Raw genomic sequence first — 26,819 nt, 5'->3', positions numbered from 1 at the left:
CTCCGCCCACCTTTTGCCCCTGGGAAGAAGCTAACTTTCCCCTCAGGCTGAAAATAAGGCTTCTCCACTCCCTCTGGGTTAAACCACAGAGCTTGCCAATCAGAAGGTCAGCGGTTCGAATCCCCGCGACGGGGTGAGCTCCCGTTGCTCGGTCCTTGCTCCTGCCAACCTAGCAGTTCGAAAGCACGTCAAAGTACAAGTAGATAAATAGGTACCGATCCAGCGGGAAGGTAAACGGCATTTCCGTGCGCTGCTCTGGCTCGCCAGAAGCGGCTTAGTCATGCTGGCCACATGACCCGGAAGCTGTACGCCGGCTCTCTCGGCCAATAAAGCGAGATGAGCGCCGCAACCCCAGAGTCAGCCACGACTGGACCTAATGGTCAGGGGTCCCTTTACCTTTACTCCTGGTTTAGATGGTCTAAATGTCGGCATCTCTGACCAAAATGCTTCTACCTCTCTGCCCTAATTCTAAAATGGCATTCTGCATTTTCAGCTTGAAAATGGCGGATTATTTTTACACCATGGTGCGTTTGAGTGGGGAGCAGGGAGGGTGTATTCTAAAAAGCCGTGTTTAAATTCACACACACACACACAGAGAGAGAGAATAATTCAGAGTGCTTTTTGAAGGACTTTTTGGTCCAAGGCAAAGCAGTTTTGTGTGTGTGTGGATTTTCAGCTGAGGATTTGGGAGTGGGCACACCGAATGGGGGTTCTGCGTGCGTCCCCCTCTTTCAGCTGAGATCCCCAAGGCGGCAATTGAGGGCGCCACAGTGCTCCCAGACCCCCTTGTTTGCCCATCAAAGTCTAAGAACCTTTATTTATTCAGATTTTTTTTTTGTGGACGTAGTTGTTCATTTGAGGAAGGTCAGTTGCCTCCTTCCCCCTGCCTTGATTTATTTATTTTGAAGCGTTTTACTTGCGAGGTGGGCTTGTTTCTGAGAATCGTCGGTTTTTCTTCTGCAAAATGGGCATGTCTTAGGTTTCCCCTGGGGCCTAAAAGCTTTGGGAACCTCCACTTCAGCATTTTCTGTTAGCGTGACCGAATTTGGGGCTGGGAGGAGGAGAGATCAGAATTGCAGGGGGTGGCTGCAGAGACCCCTTTTTCCGGCGCAAATATCAGGCCTTCCTTCTCCCTCCTGACCCGGCCGAGAGAGTTGCCGACCAGCTTGAAAAGCCCCTTTGCTGGATTTGACCCAGGATTTGACCTCCTGCGATTTGGGACCCGGGCCTCAAACCCTTCCCTCCTTTTCCCCCCGCAGGAAGCAGAAAAAGTCGGCGTGGCCCCCGAATTGGTGGCGGCCGCCTTGCGCTACTCTGGGGCGGAGCTTCCCCTGGCATGGCTGAATTCAGAGCTCCCTGGGGTGTTGGAAGGCGTGGCTGAGCTGGCCACGCAGCGAGGCGAGCAGGAGCCCGGCGGAGGCTTGGGGGTCTTGACCCGCCAGGAAGTCCAGGCGGCTTGGACAGAGAGCCTGGGGGATGTGGACGAAGCCGTCAGCCGATGCCTCAGCGCACGGCGCAGGAAGGTCAGTCGGGACGGGACGGGCCTCTGGAGAAAGGGGTTGTGTTGTAGGGGGGAAATATTTTGGGAGAACACAGCATGGGCTGTCGAGGGTCGTTCCAGGATGTGGGCGGAGCTTGGAAAATGGGGGCGGCCTTAAAGGATGGTCTGGGAAGTGGGTGGGGCTAGGTCAGCCAATCAGGATAGGTTCTGGAAAAAGGGGAGGTGCTTGTGAATTAGGGGAATGAGAGGAGATGATGGACTTTTTGGAGCTGCTGACCTGACTTGAAGAATCTGGGAATAGAAAGAGGAGGAACAGCAAGAAGAATGGAAGAAATTCAAGGATTATTTAGCTAGATATTCTAAGATAATATAAGCAGAATTACTTGTCGGTACCAAACTGGCCTAGGAGTAAGATAGGTTGAATTGTATAACATTATGGATTGGAAACATTAAGAGAAGAAAGAAAGATGTTAATTGAACAAGTTAATTTTATTGGAAAACTGCTACAATGAGTTCTATGGAAACTCAGCTGGGGGGGGGGATTCGAGGAAGTGATTTAATAATGATAATTAAATTGGGATTTTAGCACTTAGGATATATGTTTGTTCGTTTGCCTTTTTATATTGTATTGTTTTTCTTTTATGTTTATTATAAATTTGGAAAATTAATAAAATATTTGGGGGGAGAGGGGGAATGGGGGGGCCTATATTTTGTGGGTGGAGCCTCGGGGCAGAATTCGCACCTGAGCCAATGAGAAATGGGCAGCCGGCTGAGGAGAGGGCAGTGAAGGAGCCTGGGATTCATTAAGAATAGGAACGATTTGCTGGTGAGAAAGGAAAGAGGGAGGGGAGCTGTGCTGAGTTTGGAAAGGGAACGGGCTGCTGAACTGGAAGGGGCAGGGATGTGCTTGAGGCAAAGCTTTATTTGAGCTCCCTCAGTCTCAGTCCCTGGATGTGCCCCTCCAGGAAAAAAATGGTAAAAGAGCTCCTCTGAGCACATGCAGAGTGCTTTTGGAAGCCGAGCTCTGCGCTGCGGGCCACCGGAAGGGTGGGATCCGGCTGAATACGCCCTCTTTCTGTGCAGTTGCGGGAGCTGAAGGCGCTGGGCTTTGAGGAGCGTGGCCCCGTGCTGCAGGCCCTGTACCAAAACAACGGGGATCTGTGGCGAGCCTTGACGCAGCTGCAGTGCCAGCGGTTGGAGCCCTTTCTTCAGCGCATGTGGGAATACGAAGACCCTCCCTTCGACTTCCACAGCCCCGACCGACAGGTGAGAGAGAGAGAGATTAAGTCAGGAATGCCCAAACTTTCCCCAAAGAGGGCCAGATTTGAAGAAGTGAACATGCGTGAGGGCCGACTGCAGATGTTGAGCTTTTGTTACAATTTTACTTCAAAGTTGTTGATCTTATTTTAGGATTGAAGTTGCTTCAATCCCCAGCACATATACAGTGGTGCCTCGCAAGACGAAAAGAATCCGTTCTGTGATTCTCTTCGTCTAGCGTTTTTTTCGTCTTGTGAAGCAAGCCCATTGACGGATTAGCGGATTAGCGCTATTAGGGCTATTAGCGGCTTTTAGCGGCTTTGCTGATCGGATCAGCTGATAAGCAGCTTAGCGGCTTAGAAAAGGGGGGGGGGAGGGAAAAAAACCCGCAGGAACTCGCAAGACATTGTCGTCTTGCGAAGCAAGCCCATAGGAAATTTGTTTTGCAAAGCACCTCCAAAACGGAAAACTCTTTCGTCTAGCGAGTTTTCCGTCTTGCAAGGCATTCGTCTTGCGGGGCACCACTGTATTCTTCATCATCAACCTTTATTACGGTCCAGAGACCCAACAAATTGTTACAAAGCAATACACAATTCATACAGCCTACTTCCAGGTTAAACAAGTATTTCGTTCAGAATATACGGATCATTGGTTCTTTCAACTACAGTGGTGCCCCGCAAGACGAATGCCTCGCAAGATGGAAAACCCGCTAGACGAAAGGGTTTTCCGTTTTTGAGCTGCTTCGCAAGACGATTTTCCCTATGGGCTTGCTTTGCAAGACAAAAACGTCTTGCGAGTTTTCCGATTTTTTTCCGCTCCCCCCCCTTTTTTCTAAGCCGCTAAGCCGCTAATAGCTTTTTAGCCGCTAATCCGCTAAGCCTTTAATAGCCGCTAAGCCTTTAATAGCCGCTAAAGCGCTAATCTGCTAAGCCGCTAATAGGGTTGCTTCGCAAGACGAAAAAACCGCTAGACGAAGAGACTCGCGGAATGGATTATTTTCGTCTTGCGAGGCACCACTGTACCGATAAAAACTTTGCCACTGCTAATGTTCTGGCATTTCTCCGGTCTTCCAATAGGAACCTGACATAGTGAGCCTCTGATTTTCCCGGGAAAGGTACCAGCAAGGGTAATATCAGTTCAGCTCTGGCTTGCTCATATTTTACGCAGTGCAACAAAATATGTTTATGGAATCGATGTCTTGAGCACACGAGCAAAGTCTGTCCTGGTAGGGAACTCCTCGCAACCTGCCATCCAACACTGCAGAGGGAAAGACGTTTAGTCTGGCTTTGGTGAAAAGCCTTCGGTAATTTGGTACTGTCAGGTTTTTAATGTAAGATGTTAACTTAAAGACATGCCCATATTGTACTCCTACTGCCAGTGGACTACAGACTGCGTGTGATCGAGATCGCAAGTCACTGTGTGCATTATCCCATAATCTTTGCTTTAACGTCTTTAAGGCACCTTCATAACCCAGGTAATACAGTTGGGGGGGGGTGACAGACCAATAGAGGTGGCTTTTTTAGCCATGGTTTTCTGCGCATATATTGCCACAGGGGGGCAGATTAAATCGACCAGCAGCAGGCCGTATTAGGCCCCCAAAATGGACTTTGGACATGCCTAGATTAAGGGATTTCGGAGGTGGCTGGAGTGGGGACGCCGCCATTATCCTTCCTGTTGCGCTGTCTAACTCTTTCTCCTCCTTTCAGGCTCTCCTCCGCCGCCTGCTGGCCTCGCTTTCCCTGCCCAGCTGGGGCCGAGCGGAGCTGGTGGTCTCATTGATGCTTGAGCAGCCGAGTGAAGGCGGATGGGAGCTGGCTGACATCGTGGAGGCCGTCAAGGCCTCGCCTAGCCGGGACTTCATCAAGCGTCTGTTGAGCTGGGAGTGCGCCGTCTGCAGCCTGGCCTTGCCTCGGAACAAGGTACCAGATGCGGCTCCTCTGCTGGGTCCTGGGAGAGGGTTCACTCTCTCATCCTGCAGTTCAGTCGGTGTTTGCTCTTTAGGAATTACAGTGGTACCTTGGTTCTTGAACTTAATCCGTTCCGGAAGTCCCTTCCAAAACCAAAGCACATTTTCCCATCAAAAGTAATGCAAAATGGATGAATCCTTTCCAGACTTAAACCCCTAAAACAGCAACTTAACATGAATTTTGCTATCTAATGAGACCATTGATCCATAAAATGAAAGCAATAATCAATGTACTGTACTATAAAATAAATAAGACAGTACAGTGGTACCTCAGGTTAAGAACTTACTGTATTTTTCGCTCTATAAGACGCACCAGACCACAAGACGCACCTAGTTTTTGGAGGAGGAAAACAAGAAAAAAAATATTCTGAATCTCAGAAGCCAGAACAGCAAGAGGGATCGCTGTGCAGCGAAAGCAGAAATCCCTCTTGCTGTTCTGGCTTCTGGGATAGCTGCACAGCCTGCATTCGCTCCATAAGACGCACACACATTTCCCCTTACTTTTTAGGAGGGGAAAAGTGAGTCTTATAGAGCAAAAAATACGGTAATTCGTTCTAGAGGTCCATTCTTAACCTAAAAATGTTCTTAACCTTAGATAATGGGGCCTATTGTTGCCACCTCGCGATTTCTGTTCTCATCCTGAAGCAAAGTTCTTAACCCGAGGTACTATTTCTGGGTTAGCGGAGTCTGTAACCTGAAGCGTCTGTAACCCAAGGTACAACTGTATTGTAGATAATAAAAATAAAAAATAAATAAATTTCTTACCTGCACTGATGATAGTCATTGTTTGTATGGGAGGCTTATATCCATTTCTGCAGTCACACAATCAATCAATCAATCCGTAACTGAACTGGGTTCCACATAGTCACAACAACAAATAAACTGAAAAAGCCTCAAAAGCAGAAACACAAAATAAACAACATAAACAAAAGCACCTAACTTAATCTGTTCCGGAAGTCCATTTGACTTCCGAAATGTCCAAAAACCAAGGCGCAGCTTATGATTGGTGCAGGCGCCCCGGAAACAATAGCCAACAGCCGCATTGGCCGTTCGGCTTCTGAAAAACATTCGAAAACCGGAACGCTTATTTCCAGGTTTTTGGCGTTTGAGAACCAAGGTACCGCTGTATTCCAGAGTCTGAAATACAGTGGTGCCTCGCAAGACGAAATTAATTCGTTCCGCGAGTTTTTTCGTCTAGCGAATTTTTCGTCTTGCGAAGCACGGTGCCGGAAAAGTTTTGGAAAAGCTTCAAAAATCACCAAAAACCTCAAAAAAGGCTACCACACCGCGTTCTATGAGTTGCTCCTCGAAGTCAAGTCGCAACTGTATTAACGGTGTTAAGAAAAAGGAAACAAACTTGCAAGACGTTTTCATCTTGCGAAGCAAGCCCATAGGGAAATTCGTCTTGCGAAGCAGCTCAAAAACCGCAGACCCCTTTTGTCTAGCGAGTTTTTCGTCTTGCGAGGCATTCATCTTCCGGGCACCACTGTACAGAGCACAAAATAAAGTTGATATACAATCACAGAGCCTCAGAACCTTGATTACATCTTAATAGCAAAGCTTGTCATAATTGTGGCTTAATAGCAGCCTGCTGCCTGGCTCTGGTTGGGAACTCAAAGGGACCCAAAAAATCGGTGTGGATTTCAAAGGTTCAGTCCGGCATCTTGCGTCCGGTTGTGTCCTAGCATAAACTAAAACCTCCTTGATCTCAGGAACCGCCATGCAAATTTTGGTTATGGTACACCTTAAGAGGTGTTCAGATACAGAGAGAGACAGACTTTCCAAAATACAGTGAAATATAAGAATCGCTCTTCAAACTATGATGGGTAACCAGATCTACTGTCACGCAAGCGTAAAGAAAACCTCACCTTTATATTGGCAATTTGTGTATCCTTTTATAACAGTAAGGTAAAGCTACATCATTATCGTTTCTCTCTCTTATGTTCCAGTTTAGTTATAATTAATGCAACAGCCTGCAATAGATTTTGGTTAAACTTGCATTTATGTCATCAAAGGAGCACAGTTTTTGCAATAGCTATCAAAAGAGATCAAAGGCAAACAAAGCATATTTGGATAAAAATTAAACAGTCATTCTCAAAACCTCGGTTGCTGATTAATTTGTACTTTCTGGTATGTGTCTTTGGAATGTAATGGGATTTTATATTTGGCTCTGGTTTAGGAGACCTTGAGTTTTAAAAATCCTCCCAGCTTGCTTATCTGTGGAGGCAGAACATTCTGTCTGGCGTTAACTGTTTCTCTTTAGTCAAGGTCAGGTCAACTAGCCTGAGACATTCTTATTTCTGCAGGAATAAAAGCTGCCCCTTTGTTTGTGTGGAGCATCTGCTCTGAGATGACCTCCCATTGCCTGTGCCAAGTGAGCGGGGGTGTCAGTTGCAGCTGCAGTATTTAATTTTAATTGGATTGGTCTGTTTAAGTCTGGTCTAATAGACATATGTAGGGCAACTGGGAAATTCTTTGATACTTTTGGAGGGGGTTGGGGGTCTTAATTGTCAGCTACGTTACTTAAAGACATCGAATTTGTCCTGTTTAGTTAATTTTCATTTGCGGTATTTTACTTCCTGGGGCTCGGAGGATATTTTGTTTAATTTTTCACTATGTTTGTTATTAATTTTCCTTGTATTTTTGCTACTGGCTTTTGCGTGCAGCGGGTAATTTTTATCCGAAAGAGGATGGTGCTCTGTTTAGTTGTCGGTTGTGTTTTGTAGAATGCAGAAATTCCCTGGCTTTTTTTGGTACTGTTTCCTGTTCAACATGTGCTGTAAACCGCTAGAGGTTTGTTTAAACATAAGCAGTATAAAAATTGCCCGTGAATAATGCTAAATATTAGTCTCATAAGCACATAAAAAGAGCCTGCAGGATCAGGCCATGCCAGATTTACGTATAAGCTAAACAAGCTATAGCTTAGGGCCCCACTCTCTTGGGGCCCCCAAAAAATGTAAAGGAAAAAAACCTGGATGTACATTTCCAAAATACAGTGGTACCCCGCAAGACGAATGCCTCGCAAGACGGAAAACCCGCAAGACGAAAGGGTTTTCTGTTTTGGAGGCGCTTCGCAAGACGAATTTCCCTATGGGCTTGCTTCGCAAGACGAAAGCCCATAGGGAAATCTCCGGGGACCTGTTTTAAATTGCTGGCGGTCGGGAGCAAAGACTTTCGCCCACAGCCGGCCTTCAGAAGAGGTCCTGGACCTCTTCTGAAGGCTGGCGGGGGGCAAAAGTCTTTGCTCCCCCCCGCCTGCCTTCCCGGGACAGCGGAGACTTCTGCGCCCCTCCCGCCAGCATTTTAAAATCTCCCCGGGACAGCAGAGACTTCTGCGCCCCTCTCCCGGCTGGAGAGGTGACGTGCGCCTATGGCAGGAGCCTCCATAGGCGCGCGTCACCTCTCCAGCTGGGTGAGGGCGCGCGGGGCTAAAGCAGCCCCCTGCGACCCTCTCCCGGCTGGAGAGGTGACGCACGCCTATGGCAGGAGCCTGCCAGCATTTTAAAATCTCCCCGGGACAGCAGAGACTTCGCTCCCGCCCGCCAGCATTTAAAAATCGCCCCGGGACAGCAGGGGCTTTTAAAATGCTGGCGGTCGGCAGCAAAGCCCTCCTGTCCCCGGAGCTTGCGGGGCGGGAGGTGGGAAGAAGGGCTTCGCAAGACGAAAAACTCGCAAGAAGAAAAAACTTGCGGAACGAATTAATTTCGTCTTGCGAGGCACCACTGTATAAGATAAAAAACAAATACAGTGGTACCTCGGGTTACAGACGCTTCAGGTTATGCGATTTCGGGTTGTGCACTGCGCCAAACCCGTAAGTACTGGAACGGGTTACTTCTGGGTTTCGGCGCATGCGCAGAAGACTAAATCATGCTTTGTGCATGTGCAGAAGCGCTGAATCGCGACCCGCGCGTCCGCAGTTGCGGTGCTGCGGGTTGCGAACGGTGTGGCTTGCGAACGTGCCTCCTGCACGGATCACATTCACAACCCGAGGTTCCACCGTAAAATAAAACCTACATACAGCAACAGTGTTTTGTGTTGTGTAGGCTCCTATGATGTACGTCATGGGCCCCGCCTGCTAGTCTGCTCCTTAAAAAGTCACTGGTTTGCTCCTTTCTATATAGAGGGTGCCTACATTCTGCGTGGACTGCTTGCATGGCAACATGGGCAAATGGCTTTAGAAACCTATGAGGTCCGTAAATGACCATATAGCACATATTCAACACAAAAAAAGGTGACAATTTGTTGTCGACAAAGGTCAGCTGGACATATAAAGGGCCCCATTCCCTTCAGTAGTTTAGGGCCTCATCAAACCTAAATGCGGCCCTGTCTCTAGCTGTGGAGTCAGAGCACAGCCATCGTAGCTAATCACCCCTGTCTCCTGTGGCAGAGAGTTCCGCAGTTTAACTAAACACTTGCGTCAAGAAGTAATTTCTTTTATCGGTCCCGAGTCTTCCTTCGTTCACCTTTGTGGGATGCGCACAGTAGACTCTCACTCAGCCGGGCTGTTCTTGTGTGTGTGTTTTCAGATGCAGTCACTGACGTCGTGCGAGTGCACGATTTGCCCGGAATGCTTTGCCCTGCACTTCACCATCGCCGTAAAGGAGAAGCACATCACGGACCTGGTGTGTCCGGCCTGCTCCGAGCCTGAGATCAGCGACGAAGGGGAGCTCATCAACTACTTCTCCACCCTCGATATCCAGGCATGTCCTCTCTGCACACTCCAACATCCTAGATTGTCACATCCTCTTTGTGACCCCCTGGACCAGAGCACGCCAGGCACTCCTGTCTTCCACTGCCTCCCGCAGTTTGGTCAAACTCATGCTGGTAGCTTCGAGAACACTGTCCCACCATCTCATCCTCCGTCGTCCCCTTCTCCTTGTGCCCTCCATCTTTCCCAACATCAGGGTCTTTTCCAGGGAGTCTTCTCTTCTCATGAGGTGGCCAAAGTCTTGGAGCCTCAGCTTCAGGATCTGTCCTTCCAGTGAACGCTCAGGGCTGATTTCCTTCAGAATGGAGAGGTTTGATCTTCTTGCAGTCCATGGGACTCTCCAGAGTCTCCTCCAGCACCAGAATTTAAAAGCATCAATTCTTCGGCGATCAGCCTTCTTTATGGTCCAGCTGGGGCAGGAAGCGGCAAGCCACTCCAGTATCCCTGCCAAGAAAACTCCATGAACAAAGACAACAGGCATCCTAGATACATTCCCCAAATGCCAATTTTCCACTCCGTGCTAACATCTGCTTCTCTGTAGAAACGCAATCTGCGTTTTAACAAATGGCGACGTCCCTTTTAACAGGTCCTCAGTGCCCCTTTTAATTTTAATTTTATTTTTTTTAAGAAATCGGGAAGGAAAGCAAGGAAGGGAGGAAAAGTGCAGATTGAACTGGAGGAGGGCTGACCTTTCCTTATTTGCCAGCCCTCCTTTTCATGTAAGGGTCTCCTCTAGGGCCCAGCTAGGAAAGGGAGTTCCTGAGCCCCGCTTTCAAAGAACCTTCCTTCCAGCCCACCTCTAGGGGGAAAATACAGTGGTACCTCAGGGTAAGTACTTACAGTGGTGCCTCGCAAGACGAAATTAATTCGTTCCGCAAGTTTTTTCTTCTTGCGAGTTTTTCGTCTTGCGAAGCACGGTTTCCCATAGGAATGCATTGAAAATCAATCAATGCGTTCCTATGGAAACCTCCTTCAGACCAGGTCCGGAGACAGTCTGTCCCCCGACCTCTTCTGAAGGCTGGGGGGGGGACAAGGGCTTTTCTTCCCACCGCCAGCCTTCAGAAGGCTGTTCTGAAGGCTGGCGGTGGGAAGAAAAGCCCTTCTCCCCACCTCCCGCCCTGCAAGCTACGGGGACAGGAGGGCTTTGCTGCCGACCGCCAGCATTTTAAAAGCCCCCGCTGTCCCGGGGCGATTTTAAAATGCTGGCGGGCGGCAGCGAAGTCTCCGCTGTCCCGGGGCGATTTTAAAATGCTGGTGGGCGGCAGCGAAGTCTCCGCTGTCCTGGGAAGGCAGGCGGGGGGGAGCAAATACTTTTGCCCCCCACCGGCCTTCAGAAGAGGTCCAGGACCTCTTCTGAAGGCCTGCGGTGGGCGAAAGTCTTTGCTCCCGACTGCCAGCATTTTAAAAGAGGTCCCCGGAGATTTCCCTATGGGCTTTCTTCTTGCGAAGCAAGCCCATAGGGAAATTCGTCTTGCGGAACGACTCAAAAACGGAAAACTCTTTCGTCTTGCGAGTTTTTCGTTTTGCGAGGCGTTCGTCTTGCGAGGCACCACTGTAATTCATTCCGGAGGTCCATTCTTAACCTGAAAGAAGCACCACTTTAGCTAATGGGGCCTCCTACTGCCGCCGCGCCGCCCGAGCACAATTTCTGTTCTCATCCTGAAGCAAAGTTCTTAACCCGAGGTAATATTTCTGGGTTAGCGGAGTCTGTAACCTGAAGCGTATGTAACCTGAGGTACCACTGTAGTTTACATGTACAGAATCAGACCATAGGCCCATCCACCTCACTACCGACCACACAGACTGAATGTCAAAACAGAAAGAATTTTATTGGGGAGAAAAGTTGGCCAAAGGAAGGGAAAGGGAGGTCTGTAAACACAGACTAGGAAATAAAAATTGTATAGCCAATCCAACATGTTACATGTACAGAAGCATAGCTGTCAGATTTTCCCTTTTCTTGCGAGGAATCCCATTCGGAATAAGGGAATTTCCCTTAAAAAAGGGGAAATGACAGCTATGCAGAAGAGAGATTTTTAGGTGAGAGCATCTTGGACTTCAGGAAGGAAGGAAGGAAGGAAGGAAGGAAGCCACACCCTCATAAAACTCAATATTTTATAAGATGGACAGTTTAGCTCAGTGGCCGAACAAGCCCCGCCTCTTTTGTCTTCAAGGCCAGCCCTGCTGTTTCCTATTCGGTCTTGACTGCACCTGAAGGGACTGTTTGTTCTATCCCTCCCACAAAATAAAATAAAAAAGGAAACACCATTTGTCTGTTTCCCATATTCTGCTTCCTTTACCTCCCCACAGCTGCGCGGTTGCCTGGACCCCGAGACCTATGAGCTCTTCAACAAGAAGCTGATGGAGCGCGTTCTCATGCGCGATTCCAAGTTTCAGTGGTGCACGCATGTGAGTAAAGGACTGTTTGGGGGAGGGGAAGAGTTTATCAGGGAGGGAGAGGCTGGATGCAAAGGGGGCCTCCTCCCGAAAGACAAACGATGAATCGTCTGGACTTCGAAACGATTCGACGTGATTCATATATAAAAAGTCTGCCGCCTTGGTCACACTCTAGCGTGACTGAGAGACGAGGTGGGGCTTTGGAGGCGCCTTAAGGGAGAGGTGAAATCGCTGAAAACCTGTCCCCCTCCCCACCCTGCAAGTTCATTTTTGTGACTTTAGGTCTTGCCCACCTCTGAGGTGCTGAAGATGAGGTGCTCAGCTATTCTTAGTTACAAGAAACTGCCTAACTCCGAGCGAGGCCTTTGAGCCGTCTAGCGCAGGACTGCCTGCACTGACCGGCAGCACCTCTCCAGGATTTGGGTCAGGGAGTTTCTCCCAGCCCTACCTGGAGATGGCAGGATTTGAACCCGGAACCTTCTGTGCGCAGAGCAGATTGTTCTACCCCAGAACTACGACCCTTCTCACTACAGTGGTACCTCTGGTTGCGAGCGGGATCCGTTCCGGAGGCCCGTTCGCAAGATGAGAAGAACGCAACCCGCAGTGGTGCGTTTGCGCATGTACGGGTTGCGATTCGCCGCTTCTGCGCATGCGCGTGACGTCGTTTTGCGCTTCTGCGCATGTGCGAGCGGCGAAACCCAGAAGTAACTACTGCAACGCGCTTTACCTGGGGCTACCTTTGAAGGTGAACCGGAAACTGCAATTAATCCAGAATGTGGCAGCTAGACTGGTGACTGGGAGCGGCCGCCGAGACCACATAACACCGGTCTTGAAAGACCTGCATTGGCTCCCAGTATGTTTCCGAGCACAATTCAAAGTGTTGGTGCTGACCTTTAAAGCCCTAAATGGCCTCAAAGGCCCAGTATACCTGAAGGAGCGTCTCCACCCCCATCGTTCAGCCCGGACACTGAGGTCCAGCGCCGAGGGCCTTCTGGCAGTTTCATCATTGCGAGAAATGAGGTTACAGGGAACCAGACAGAGGGCCTTCTCGGTAGTGGCGCCCGCCCTGTGGAACACCCTCCCTTCAGATGTGAAGGAAATAAGCAGCTATCCTATCTTTAAAAGACATCTGAAGGCAGCCCTGTTCAGGGAAGTTTTTAATATTTAACGCTGTACTGTTTTAACACTTGATTGGGAGCCGCCCAGAGTGGCTGGGGAAACCCAGCCAGGTGGGCGGGGTATAAATAATAAATTATTATTATATTATTATTCTGCACCACCACGAGGCGTATCCTGAAAGAACGTAACGTGAATCGGACGTAACATGAGGTATGGCTGTAATAGGCTTGTTTATTCCCCACCTGTCACCTCCTCAATTGTGACAAGCGTCCGGCTCTTCTAAGAGCCTGGGGTCAGGAGAAGGGACGCCCAGAATGCCTTGCGATCGCTTCTCCCCTTCACTCCTCCCTTTCTTTTCCTCCTCTCTCTAGTGCTCCTTCGGCTTCATCTATGAGTCTGAGCAGCTGGAGGCCAAATGTCCACAGTGCCGCAAGAGCTTCTGCGTCCAGTGCAAGCGTCAGGTGGGTGAGGCCGCTTGCTGCGGGGTGGTTGTGGAGCAGCGAAGGGGCTGCCATCGTGCTGGGAGTGGCTGTGTCTTGCGAGGAGCCTTGGGGTAGCCAGTTGGGTCCCTAGATGTCTCTCACACAAACAGGCTCTCTCTCTCTCGAAGCCTCGTTGTTGCTTTGTTCTTCCCAGAAACCCAAAAAGCTAGTCCATTGTTGAGATCAGGGGTTAGGTAGGTAGGTAGGTAGACAGATAATTTATTACGGTTGGAGACCAGCTTATAAAACACACTTGGGGGTACAATTCCAGAAGGAAAACAAACATTTAAGACAATATACAACAATACAGTGGTACCTCGGGTTACATACGCTTCAGGCTACAGGCGCTTCAGGTTACAGACTCCGCTAACCCAGAAATATTATCTCGGGTTAAGAACTTTGCTTCAGGATGAGAACAGAAATCGTGCTCCGGCGGCGCAGCAGCAGCAGGAGGCCACATTAGCTAAAGTGATGCTTCAGGTTAAGAACAGTTTCAGGTTAAGAACAGACCTCCGGAACGAATTAAGTACTTAACCCAAGGTACCACTGTAAATTTAAAATTTATAAACGCGATTAAGCGTATAGACACTTAAAACTTTAAGATAAGCTATCGCAGAGAGATGACCCAGAGTCACCCATGGAACCGAGTTTGGGGATTTTCTTAACGAACTAGTTAAGGGGGTGGTCTGCGCCTACAGATCTGTACACAGAATCTGGTGACCATCCGGGTCGTCTTATGATCTTTGCCTAACAGGGAAAGGTCAAATTTTTGCTTTTCCGGGAGGTCAGCGAGCCTCACCAGCAGGGGATCAATGGTCTTAATACGTGCCTCTTCATAGTAGGGACATCTAAAGAACAAGTGCTCTGGGCTTCCTATATCCCCCAATGAACAGGCGCAAAGTCTCTGAGTGTATGGGACTTTTTAAAGGGATCCTTCCAGGACCGGCGAGGGCAGAGCTGAGCTTCTGGCGATTGTAAAAGCCCTTCTTGCATTTTTGGATATGAGACAGAAGAGATATGTTGCCGGTGCGGCTATATATCTCTCGATTTCTCCAATTTTATAGTCGGGGCACCTTGAGCAATCCTGTTCTCTCTCGGTGACTATGATTCTTTGCCAGACTCTAGCTTTTGCCTGGCCCAACCCCAGACTTAGAAAGATCAGGGGTTAAAGTCAGTGCCATTTTGAAAAGTTTGAGCCGCCATCTTGTTTCAAGATGGCGGCCAGTTGTATCCAGGCATAGATGGAAAACTTCTCTTTGACCTCCCAAACCAATCACGCCTCACATCTTCTGAGGTGTCCAAATGCCCGGGCAGTAAACAGTGTTTCAAAATACATAGCACACGCACACACACACACAAAATACACAACCACAACGATCAGTGAGGGCAACATCACTTGGTGTCATTGATTGTTCCCTCATACCACTACATTTACTCCTGGCAGGAAGTTAAATAGGGGGTACTTTAGGGACGGGGTTCCTTCCCTCTGCTTCCTTCCTCGAGTTTAACCCCCAAGGGCTACTGAATGTCACTGCACGGCCCTGTGCTAGGCTCCGTCTCTTGGTCACATGCCGGCGTGACAGTGCTGCGATTCTGTCCTTGGGGAAACTGATTGCTTGATAAATACACAGATTGCAAACGGGTGCTGAAAAGGTATTGACATAGTGAGGGTCCTGTGGAGAGGATATCCTTTGCAGGGGTGCCACCACCGAGAAGGCCCTTCCTTGCGATGGCAGCTGGAGGAGGAGAGGCTTCTGGAGATGAACCCAGTGCCTGCCCAGCCCCCCTTTTATCTCCTTTGCTTCTCACTCTACGTGGGGCTGCCCTTGAGACTGACCCAGAAACTCCAGCGGGTGCAGAATGCTGCGGCGAGACTCCTTACGGGGTCCTCGCTGCGAGATCACATTCACCCGGTGCTATACCAGCAGCACTGGCTCCCGGTGGAGTACAGGATCAGGTTTAAGGTGCTGGTTTTGACCTTTAAAGCCCTATATGGCCTAGGACCCTCGTACCTACAGGACCGCCTCTCCTGGTACGTCCCACGGAGGACCTTACGGTCTTCAAACAAAAACATCTTGGAGGTCCCGGGCCACAGGGAGGTTAGGCTGGCCTCAACCAGAGCCAGGGCTTTTTTGGCCGTGGCCCTGATCTGGTGGAACGCTCTGTCACAAGAGACTAGGGCCCTGTGGGACTTGACATCTTTCTGCAGGGCCTGCAAGACGGAGCTGTTCCACCAGGCCTTTGGCCAAGGCACAGTCTAACCCCTTCTCTCCTTCTGTAATCCTCATAGAACTCTAGCCCAGTGGTTGCCATTAATTTGATTCTGAATTGATTTTAGAATGCTGTGTTACTTTTATTGCTGTTAGCCGCTCTGAGCCCAGCTTCGGCTGGGGAGAGCAGGATATAAATAAAATGTTATTTATTATTATTAAGGAAGAGAGGGCAAATGTTGGCGCCCTCCTCAATTCTTTCTCCTCTTTTCCCCTTTCCCGGGTCAGTGGGAGCCTCAGCACCAGGGCCTGACTTGCGACGAGTTCCTGGAGTGGAAGCGGACCAACGACCCTGAGTACCAGGCCCAGGGCTTGGCAGTCTACCTGCAGGAGAATGGAATTGGTAAGGGTTCCTGTTTACCAGAAGGTTGGCGGTTCAAGCCCACCCAGGGGCAGCTGTGGGCAGGATTCCTTCATTCTGAGGAAACCAAAGCACTAGGAAGCCCTAGAGTCTCCCACCGCTTGGAGATCAGAGTGGCATGTATCAGTAGTTCAGAATCATAGAATCGGAAGGGACTGTGTGGGTCATCTAGCCCAACCCCTTGCGATTCAGGAATACTTTGCCCAACATGGGACTTGAACCCACAACCCTGGGATTAAGAGTTTTGGTTGCTGCGTCCTGGCAGGGGCAGAGCCTTTCGTTATCGCCCAAAAAACCCGCCGGCCGGCAGAAGGCGACCGAATAAAGTCTAAAAAGGTAAAGGGACCCCTGACCATTAGGTCCAGTCGTGGCCGACTCTAGGGTTGCGGTGCTCATCTCGCTTTATTGGCTGAGGGAGCCGGCGTACAGCTTCCGGGTCATGTGGCCAGCAGGACTAAGCCGCTTCTGGCGAACCAGAGCAGCGCATGGAAACGCCGTTTACCTTCCCGCCGGAGCGGTACCTATTGATCTACTTGCACTTTGACGTGCTTTCGAACTGCTAGGTTGGCAGGAGCAGGGACTGAGCAACAGGAGCTCACCCTGTCGCGGGGATTCGAACCGCCGACCTTCTGATCGGCAGGTCCTAGGCTCTGTGGTTTAACCCACAGCGCCACCCGCGTCTAGCCCTCGATAAAAGATTGGCCAACAGCCTAATTGTGGTGACCCTCAGCAGAAGCGACGAGAGCAGCAAATCTCCTCCATTTCTCTCTTCCTCCTAACCCTCCTCCTTCCCTCTCTCCCTCCTTCCAGCGTGTCCGAAATGCAAGTTCTCCTACGCTTTGGCCCGCGGAGGCTGCATGCATTTCCAGTGCTCCCAGTGCAGACATCACTTCTGCAGCGGCTGCTACAGCGCATTCTATGCCATGAACGTAAGGGAGTGCCGAAGGGCGCCTGTCGAGGGGCTGCCAACTGGGGGGAAGGCAGGCGGCGCTTGACAGGAGGCCGGATTCGGCTCACGGGCTTATGGTTGCCGATCCCCTGGACCCAAACGTTCGTCCTTGTTAGAGGACCAGGGTGAAGGAAACATCTTGGGGTGTCTCAACAACTCGCTTTCTCTCGCCCTCCCGTCTCCAGCAGAAATGCCCCATCGCCGAGTGCCCTATAAGGCGGTCCCTCCACGGCCACCACCCTCGCGACTGCCTCTTCTACCTCCGCGACTGGGACGTGCCTCGCCTGCAGCGCCTCCTACAGGTCAGTGTAAGAGCAAGGCATGATGGGTCGGGCACAGGAGGGAGAAGCAGAGGGCAGGGGGAATATTTGTGGGTGGGGAAGGCCGCGCGAGGTGTCCCTTTGGTGTTCACGTTTGACATCTCCCCATCCCAGGACAACAACATTGTGTTCAACACAGATCCTCCAGCCGGGACCCGCGCCACCCCTGGAGGTGAGTGCTAAAGGGCTTCTGCATTGCAGGGGGTTGGACTAGATAGCTACCAGGGGTCCTTTCCAACTCTATAGTTTCTCTGACCTATAGGGAAGCTTGACTTGCCGAGAGGATGTCTGCGTTTCCCGTCCTTACTTGCTGATCAATAGATTTTTTGATAACCTAATTTGCGGGGGGGGGGGGGGTGTTGCAAAGGCTTTTGGGTAATGTGGCACGTCAAGGAGGGAAGTGGTTTCCTGTGTGGTGGACGGCCTTTCCTTTCCTCTTTTAACGGTCCATCTTTGTTTCACAAAGACAAGCTTAACTGTCATGGCTTCCACGCTGAGGATCCTGGGATTTATAGGATTTTGTGGTTTTAGGGTGCTAAGAGTTCATTGTTGGGGATCCCAAACTCCTCAAAAGTTGTACGTACCACATAAATTAGAAACATTTAAAAAATACTGAGCGCTTTATAACGCTTCGAAATAAATAAAACAGTACTTAAATTGGGTATAGCCCTACTTTTTGACGAGCGGGGAGGGCAGTTTTATTTAAGCCGGGTTTTTCAGACCCTTTGTTTTTATCGGTCTTGTCTTCCTGTGAGTTTTTAACTCCCGTTATATTTTGCTTCTTAGTTTGGGTTTTTTTTTTTTTTTTTTTTTTTTGGAACTCCTGAATCTCATTTTCTCCTGTATCGCTTACACGTTGTTTTCGGTGTAAGCCCCCTTGGTTATTTCTGTGAAATGGCAGGGATGGACAAACAAACGCTAAACTTAATACGGCGATACCGTCTTCCCCCTCCTCGAATTTCAGGCGGATGTCGTGTGATGGAGCAGAAGGAGACCATGAACGGGCTGAAGGACGAGCCGTGCGGGAAGGAAACCCAAGCTGGCTACGCTGGCCTTTGCCAGTGAGTGACGTCATTTTTGTGGGAAACTGTAGGCTGGTTTCTGTAGTTGCACATCCCTCTCTGGGAATGTGTGGGGTGTTGGGGGGGGGTAGTCCCTCTGGTGGGGGGACACATGGTGCTCCTTCTGGGATATTTTGTCCACCTTTGGTCCTCACCCTCTACTCGGCTCTCACCTGTGGCTCCTAGAAGCTGTCAGGATGCGACAGCGGCCGCACCCCTGAAACGGCTTCGACTGGCCGGCTAAACCAGATGTGGGGAGCCGGTGGGTCTCAAGCCCTCGGGGCGTTAGGGGCTTCCCCTGCACGCAAAAACAGGCTCTGGGAGATTGGGTCTAACGGTCAAGATGGCCGTTTCTGCACGTACATCAGGCTTCCTCAGCCTCGGCCCTTCAGACGTCTTTGGCCTACAACTCCCATCATCCCTATCTAGCAGGACCAGTGGTCAGGGATGATGGGAATTGTAGTCTCAAAGCATCTGGAGGGCCGAGGTTGAGGATGCCTGATGTAGAGGAAAGTGAGGCTTGAGAGCAGTACATGTGAAAAGGATCTAGGAGTCTTGGTTGACCACAAACTTGACATGAGCCAACAGTGTGACGCGGCAGCTAAAAAAGCCAATGCAATTCTGGGCTGCATCAATAGGAGTATAGCATCTAGATCAAGGGAAGTAATAGTGCCACTGTATTCTGCTCTGGTCAGACCTCACCTGGAGTACTGTGTCCAGTTCTGGGCACCACAGTTCAAGAAGGACACTGACAAACTGGAACGTGTCCAGAGGAGGGCAACCAAAATGGTCAAAGGCCTGGAAACGATGCCTTATGAGGAACGGCTAAGGGAGCTGGGCATGTTTAGCCTGGAGAAGAGGAGGTTAAGGGGTGATATGATAGCCATGTTCAAATATATCAAAGGATGTCACATAGAGGAGGGAGAAAGGTTGTTTTCTGCTGCTCCAGAGAAGCGGACACGGAGCAATGGATCCAAACTACAAGAAAGAAGATTCCACCTAAACATTAGGAAGAACTTCCTGACAGTAAGAGCTGTTTGACAGTGGAATTTGCTGCCAAGGAGTGTGGTGGAGTCTCCTACTTTGGAGGTCTTTAAGCAGAGGCTTGACAACCATATGTCAGGAGTGCTCTGATGGTGTTTCCTGCTTGGCAGGGGGTTGGACTCAATGGCCCTTGTGGTCTATTCCAACTCTATGATTCTATGAGGGGTAGATGGGGCTCGTCCACCTGGGAAGGGAGTTTATCTAGGAGGAGGAAAGCTCTGATCCTAAACCTCCACTGCCTTGGGGGATATCTTTGGGAGAAGGAGTAAACGCTGCACAAATTCAGAGTGGAGTCCCTAAGATGGTTGGATAGAGCCTTGTACGCCTCCTTCCAGCAACTCCTGCAGCCAAACGTCTTGCTCTGCTTTCCTTTGGTTCACATTAGCCAGACCTCCAGGCGCACTGCCTAGGCTTGTGCCCAAAGGATGTCACTTCGTTGCTGCTAACACAGCTTTTAAGTTGTTTTTAAGTTGTATTTTAATTACCGTATTTTCGCTCTATAAGACTCACCAGACCACAAGATAGTTTTTAGAGGAGGAAAACAAGAAAAAAAATATTCTGAATCTCAGAAGCCAGAACAGCAAGAGGGATCAGTGTGCAGTGAAAGCAGCAATCCCTCTTGCTGTTCTGGCTTCTGGGATAGCTGCACAGCCTGCATTCGCTCCATAAGACGCACACACATTCCCCCTTACTTTTCAGGAGGGAAAAAGTGAGTCTTATAGAGCAAAAAATACGGTAATTGTTTTTATATCTGGTGTTAGCCGCCCTGAGCCCGGTCTTGGCTGGCGAGGGTGGGGTATAAATAAATTTATTATTATTATTTTGACTTCACCCCCCGAGGCACACTCCATTGTCTCTTGAGACAGACAGATGCCTTCAACGTCCCTCTTTTATCCTCTGTCTGGGCAAGTGAGAGGACTTGCCACAGGCCCACGGACAGATTAATTCACACTTTGGGCCCAAAGCGAGGCGGTGTGACATGGGGGAAGCTCTCGGGGCCAGATAGAGAAGATCGTAAGCATTGACGTTCCCAGTTCCCGTGTTACGTGATCGCCGAGAGACTTGGGGTGTGTGGACACGGAGGGGTGGTGTGGCAGAGAGAAAGGGGCCGATTTATTGTGCGGCGTTAAGGTGGCCGGAGCGCCGCAGTGATTGACGTCCCCCCTGCTCCTAGGGCACACTACAAGGAGTACCTGGTCAGCCTCATCAACAGCCACTCCCTGGACCCAGCCGTCCTCTACACCTTGCAAGAAGTAGAGAATGTCTGCCGGCGACACTCCCCTGCTGCGATGCTGCCACCTCGGGCGCCGGCCGAGGATGACGAAGCTTATCGAGGGCGTTTGGTCAAGGTGAAAGGAAATTATCTGAGGCGGGGGGGGGGGATCCCTGGAGTTTGTGCTGCAAAAAGCTTGAGAGTTCCTTTCTTGCTGTAACTGACTCGTTTTTATCACAGTGGTACCTCGGGTTAAGTACTTAATTCGTTCCGGAGGTCCGTTCTTAACCTGAAACTGTTCTTAACCTGAAGCACCACTGTAGCTAATGGGGCCTCCTGCTGCCGCCGCGCCACCAGAGCATGATTTCTGTTCTCATCCTGAAGCAAAGTTCTTAACCTGAAGAACTATTTCTGGGTTAGCGGAGTGTGTAACTTGAAGCGTATGTAACCTGAAGAGTATGTAACCTGAAGCGTATGTAACCTGAAGCGTATGTAACCCGAGCTACCACTGTATTTGTAAAATTATATCCCACTTGATTATCAGAATTATAGGGTTAATTCATCCAGGTTATTCTAGGCCAACCCCTTGCAGTGCAGGAATGTCTACTACAGTGGTACCTCGGGTTACATACGCTTCAGGTTACAGACTCCGCTAACCCAGAAATAGTACCTCGGGTTAAGAACTTTGCTTCAGGATGAGAACAGAAATCGTGCAGTGGCGGTGGCAGCAGGAGGCCCTATTAGCTAAAGTGGTGCTTCAGGTTAAGAACAGTTTCAGGTTAAGAACAGACCTCCAAAATGAATTAACCAGAGTTACCACTGTAGATCATCCATGGCAGATGGCCGTCCGACCTCTGCTTAAAAACATCTGAAGGCAGCCCTGTTTAGGGAAGCTTTTAACGTTTGATGTTTTATCGTGTTTTTAATATTCTGCTGGGAGCTGCCCAGAGTGGCTGGGGAAACCTAACCAGATGGGTGGGGTATAGAGTATAAATGAAAATAATAATTGATATGGTTTTATTAATTGTTATTATTAATTGAAAACCTCCAAGGAACAAGAGTCCACCACATCCCGAGGGAGACTGTTCCAGCTCAGTCGGTAGACTCTTAATCTCAGGGATATAAAAAGAAAAGAAACCTCAGTGCCATTTAGAAAAAGAATAAAATGATCAGTAAAAAATAATTATGAGCCAACTATTTAATATATTCCAAATAAATAAATAAGATCCATGATAAAGTAAAGGCAGATTAAAACACACTTAAGCATTCTATGTTTAGGTAAAAGCTAAAGGGACCCCTGACCGTTAGGTCCAGTCGCGGATGACTCCGGGGTTGTGGCGCTCATCCCGCTTTATTGGCTGAGGGAGCCAGCTTCCAGGTCATGTGGCCAGCATGACTAAGCCGCTTCTGGTGAACCAGAGCAGCGCACGGAAATGCCGTTTACCTTCCTGTCGGAGCGGTACCTATTTATCTACTAGCACTTTGACGTGCTTTCGAACTGCTAGGTTGGCAGGAGCAGGGACCGAGCAACGGGAGCTCACCGCCGACCTTCTGATCAGAAAGTCCTAGGCTCTGTGGTTTAGCCCACAGCGCCACCCGCGTCCCTTACGTGTCTAGGTAGGCTAGTCTAAACAAAAAGTTTTTTAGCAGGGGCTGAGAAAGTAACACAGTGATGGCGTCTTCGTGATGTCATAGACTTACAGAAATGTAGAGCTGGCCAACAAGACAACAACAAGAACCTACCAACAGCATTCAAATCAGTCTGTCTAACCTTTTTTTTTTATAAAGTTTTTATTGGTTTTTCACAATTTTTATAACCACAAACATTACACAATACAAACAAACAAACACAGAAACAAACATGTATAATTTCAAATCCTTTTTTCTTAAGCCTTACTTCATCACTTCCCCATACCTCCCCTTTCTGCATCCCAGTTTCCAAATTTGTTTCAGCAAATTCTACCCCTTGGTTTTATCCAAATCTCCCTTATTCTTTTCTTTTACTTAGTCTTTTACAGCTGTAATCCCCTTTTTTCTAAAACTTCAACATTTTAGCATTCATTAATTTTACAATGTTTCTTAAGATAAATTCTAAATTTCTTCCAGTCTTCATCCGCCGTCTCTTTCCCCTGGTCACGGATTCTGCCAGTCATTTCAGCCAGTCCCATGCAGTCTATCTCCTTCATCTGCCATTCTTCCAGAGTGGGTAGATCTTGTGTCTCAAATCAGTCTGTCTAACCTGATCCAATAACACACACACACACACACACACACACCCCACTCGCACACGAGAACAAATTTCAGTACAGCCAAACAAAGACAGCCAGCCACACCCTTGGCCAATTCCAACCTCTCTCAGCACCAAAGGAAAACAAGCAAATAGTAGAGAGAACCCACACAAGTGACACTGACGCAAAACTACACTAAGTAGAATAGAAGCATTGCCATCCCACCATTCCCCCTTCTCTTCCTAACGTAACCCTAATGTCTCAACAAACGAAACTGATCTGTAGAAAATGTAACTTGAAAAAAGAGACATTGCACATACTTTTGTAAACCAATAAATCTTTCATAAAAATATATTAGAATTACCTCCCTCCCTTCCAAATAATTAAGAGTTGTAAAGGGACCTTGGGGTCATCTAGCCCACCCCGCTGCAGTGCAGAAATGTCAACAGGCAGGGAGTTCCAGCTGCCACACATGAAATCGATTTCTTACAAACGAGGAGCGGGTATTGTGTGGCACTTGCCGGTTCTGCAGATCGAAGCGGTTTAGTGGGAATATTGGGGTTTCGGCAATCTCAGAGGGGAACTGGTCCCAATCGACTTTAGATACTAATCGTTATGCCATGAACTCGAACCCGGTACATCTAAAGCGCCAAAGGCCAGGGCAAAGAGCTTGGGCGCCGGCATAGGGTGAGCCCTGCGCCGCCAAGGTTCCAGACACACCTCTGTGGGGAGGGAGCCCCACAACTTAGGGGCTCCTTTACCTAACCTCCCTTCCCTTTTGTTTCCAACCTGCTACAGATTCTGATGGATCAGGAGCCTTTGGGGCCCCAAATCCCACGCCGAAGGAAGTAGGCGGCCTTCGCCGGCACTGAGAGGAACCGGGAGGCATGCGGCTGCAGTCTGGCTCCCTTTTGGGGAGAGTTTGTCTGGGGAAAGCTGACCGGAAGAAGGCCTTGCGTCTTCAGGAAAAGCCTCCTCGCTGGACAGGAGGAGCAATGTTAATATTTCTTAAAAGTCTTTTTATTTGGAGTTTCCGAGGTGCCTTTCTCAACGCTGTCTTCCTACTGCTCAGGGATGGGACCGGCCGCGTCTCGTTGTGCTCCGAGACCCGACCCCTTCCCATTCTTTCCTTCTCTCCCCCATCGTGACTCCGAATAAACCGTTCTGTGTTTTAAAAGAACAGCTGCAGTGTGACACTCCTTTTTTTTGCCGATTCGGGCACTGCCCGCCTCGGTCCCATCCTTAATGCTTTCCCAGTTCCCGTAGTTTATGTACCGTATTTTTTGCTCTGTAAGACTTTTTCCCTCCTAAAAAGTAAGGGGAAATGTGTGTCCGTCTTATGGAGCGAATGCAGGCTGCGCAGCTATCCCAGAAGCCAGAAGAGCAAGAGGGATTGCTGCTTTCGCTGCGCAGCGATCCCTCTTGCTGTTCTGGCTTCTGAGATTCAGAATATTTTTTTTCTTGTTTTCCTCCTCCAAAAACTAGGTGCATCTTATGGTCTGGTGCGTCCTATAGAGCAAAAAATACGGTATTTACTATTCCTTTAGAGCAGCACATCCAACTCCCAAAAGATAGCAATCTACTCACAGTGCTCAAATCCTGGCTGTGATCTACCCATTGTCCTTGCCAGGCAAACTTGTTGAGCTGTTTTTTGGGGGAGGCAAAGTTGTTGAGCTTATTTTCTTGCTTAATAAAGTTTATTAAAACAATCTTAAAATACACACAAAACAAACATACAGTACAAGAATTCTATAAGAAAAAAGAACTTAATTACATACAGAATAAAAAATAGTAAAAGAACAGAAACTCTCAACTAAACCCATTGTACTATTTTGCATTCAATTTTTTTTAATACAGTTTCTTATTAATATTTTTCTATATCTTAGTTTAAACTTTTTCTAACACTTCCTTTTTTTTAAGGGGAACCAAAGTTGTTGAGGTGGGGGTTTTTTCATTTCATGGGACGATCGCTCAGGGTCGCCCCGCAAGCGACCGATAGATCGCGATCGACCTGTTGGACGTGCCTGCTTTATAGCATTCGTACCTCGCTCTTCGGCCAAAATGAGGATCCCAGAGCATAGCTGTCAATGTTTTCCTTTTTTTAAGGGAAATTCCTTTATTCCAAATAGGATTCCTCGCAAGAAAAGGGAAAAGTTGACAGCTATGTCCCAGAGCAGCTTACGCACAGTCAACTGAGTCAAGAGGATCCCTGAAAATCTGAGAAACCACAACACGCAAGGAATGAATGAATGAATGAATTTTATTAATACGGTCACAGACCAGCGTCAACACACACAATATCACAGATCATAAAAAAATCTCAGAAATACAAAGGACAATATGTATATAACAAAGATTTAAATATAAAAATTAAAATTAATTATTAGCGTGCTCCCTGTAGTTAACATTTAGGGGTTTGGTCATTATGGGATACCACTTGCTTCCTGCGATTGATTGCAGACACACAGAATTTGGCTGCCATTTAATGTAGTCTTGGGATTCTTGTCCTCTAGCAGTAGTTTTAAACTATGGTGTTCCGATTCTTTCCTGGACTTAAACCCCTGCAGCTTCAGTGCTAGCTCTTGTTGTCGGCACGCAAGGAAAAACAGACAGGGAGGGAAGAGGAAAAGAAATCAAACTTGGTCCCCGATTCTCAAAACGACCATTCTTATAAAGGGCAGCCGGTACAGTTCAGGGACGGGGGGTTGCCTGACGGAACTGGTCTGTCTCTCCCTCTGAGACAGCAACTGATTTTCAGAAGCACTGTCTCTGACAGGGGAGGTATATTTCACTATTTATTGGCCCCCGACACTCGAGGAAGCTCTGTTCTGTGGTTCTAGAGGGTCGGTTTGGTATTTGGCAGGAGGGTCTCAAGAACAGGACAGTCTCGGGCGGGAAACGGTATCATTCCGGTTGCCGCACTTCAATAAGGATATTATAGAGCTGGAAAGGGTTCAGATATCAGAGCTGGGAGTGGTACAGAGCTACAAATTGATCAAGGGGCTGGAAGCGGCTCCTCCCTGAGGAAGGATGATAACATTTGGCACTTTTTAGCTAAAGCTAAATACGTTTCTCCCCCAAATCATTTTATTGATTTTCCACATTTTCCACAGAAGAAAAAGCAAAAACAAACAAAACACACAACAAAGACAATAAACTAAACACACAAAAAATTATTACTTCAAATACCTAAATCTCTTAACATTGTTAAAAGCTATGTTAAACAATGTTAAAAGCTAAATACATTTAAAGCACATGGCTCCCCCCCCAAAAAAAAATTAAATTGTGGGAACTGTCGTTTGCCCCTCACAGAGCTACAATTCCCAGCACCCATATCGAACTAGACTTCCCAGGATTCTTTGGCGGAAGGTACATGCTTTCAGTGTACAGTGTGTACGGAGGAAAGGTGCATTTAAGGGGAGGGGGGACATGACAGAGGGATATAAAATATGGTGCAGTGAAAGGGGCTAGAGAGATATTTTTCTCTCATAGTTTTGAGATTCAGTGGGGTCATCCAGTGAAGATCAATGTTGGAAGAGTAAAGGGAGGCAAAAAGCAGAACTTATTCACACACACACACAAATATACAGGTGAAACTCGGAAAATTAGAATACCGTGGAAAAGTTCATTTATTTCAGTAATTCAACTTAAAAGGTTAAACTAATATGTGAGATAGACTCATGACATGCAAAGCAAGATATGTCAAGCCTTTATTGGTTATGATTGTGATGATCATGGCATACAGCTAATGAAAACCCCAAATTAGCAATCTCAGAAAATGAGAATATTAAATGAACTCAGCAAAACAAGGATTGCAAATAGAGCAATATTGGACCTCTGAGAAGTAGAAGCAGGCACATGTACTCAGTACTTTGTGTGGGCCCCTTTTGCATCAATTACTTTTCCACGATAGTCTAATTTTCCGAGTTTCACCTGTACACACACG

The 26,819-nt window shown here is 48.4% G+C and overlaps 1 protein-coding gene across 3 annotated transcripts in view; it reads left to right on the top strand.

Moving 5' to 3' along the window:
- RNF31 (ring finger protein 31) overlaps positions 1–24,053 on the top strand; it is a 43,507-nt gene extending 19,454 nt beyond the window's left edge. For 2 of the 3 annotated variants that reach the window (XM_083472524.1, XM_083472525.1), the window contains exons 10-22: positions 1,260–1,523; positions 2,585–2,767; positions 4,465–4,677; positions 9,251–9,424; positions 11,740–11,838; positions 13,317–13,406; positions 15,926–16,040; positions 16,869–16,987; positions 17,193–17,309; positions 17,442–17,499; positions 18,292–18,388; positions 20,607–20,781; positions 23,672–24,053. In XM_083472524.1, coding sequence (XP_083328650.1) covers positions 1,260–1,523; positions 2,585–2,767; positions 4,465–4,677; positions 9,251–9,424; positions 11,740–11,838; positions 13,317–13,406; positions 15,926–16,040; positions 16,869–16,987; positions 17,193–17,309; positions 17,442–17,499; positions 18,292–18,388; positions 20,607–20,781; positions 23,672–23,725 — 1,758 coding nt within the window. In that variant the 3' untranslated portion in view covers positions 23,726–24,053. The remainder of the gene's footprint in view (positions 1–1,259; positions 1,524–2,584; positions 2,768–4,464; positions 4,678–9,250; positions 9,425–11,739; positions 11,839–13,316; positions 13,407–15,925; positions 16,041–16,868; positions 16,988–17,192; positions 17,310–17,441; positions 17,500–18,291; positions 18,389–20,606; positions 20,782–23,671) is intronic. The other variant, XM_083472526.1, reaches the window with a different exon arrangement.
- Positions 24,054–26,819: the final 2,766 nt, after the last annotated feature.

This window comes from Podarcis liolepis, assembly GCF_965112155.1.
Source record: "Podarcis liolepis genome assembly, chromosome: 13".
Lineage (NCBI taxonomy): Eukaryota > Metazoa > Chordata > Lepidosauria > Squamata > Lacertidae > Podarcis > Podarcis liolepis.
Note: the sequence above shows the minus strand (reverse complement) of the source record. Positions and strands in the feature narration are given on the sequence as shown.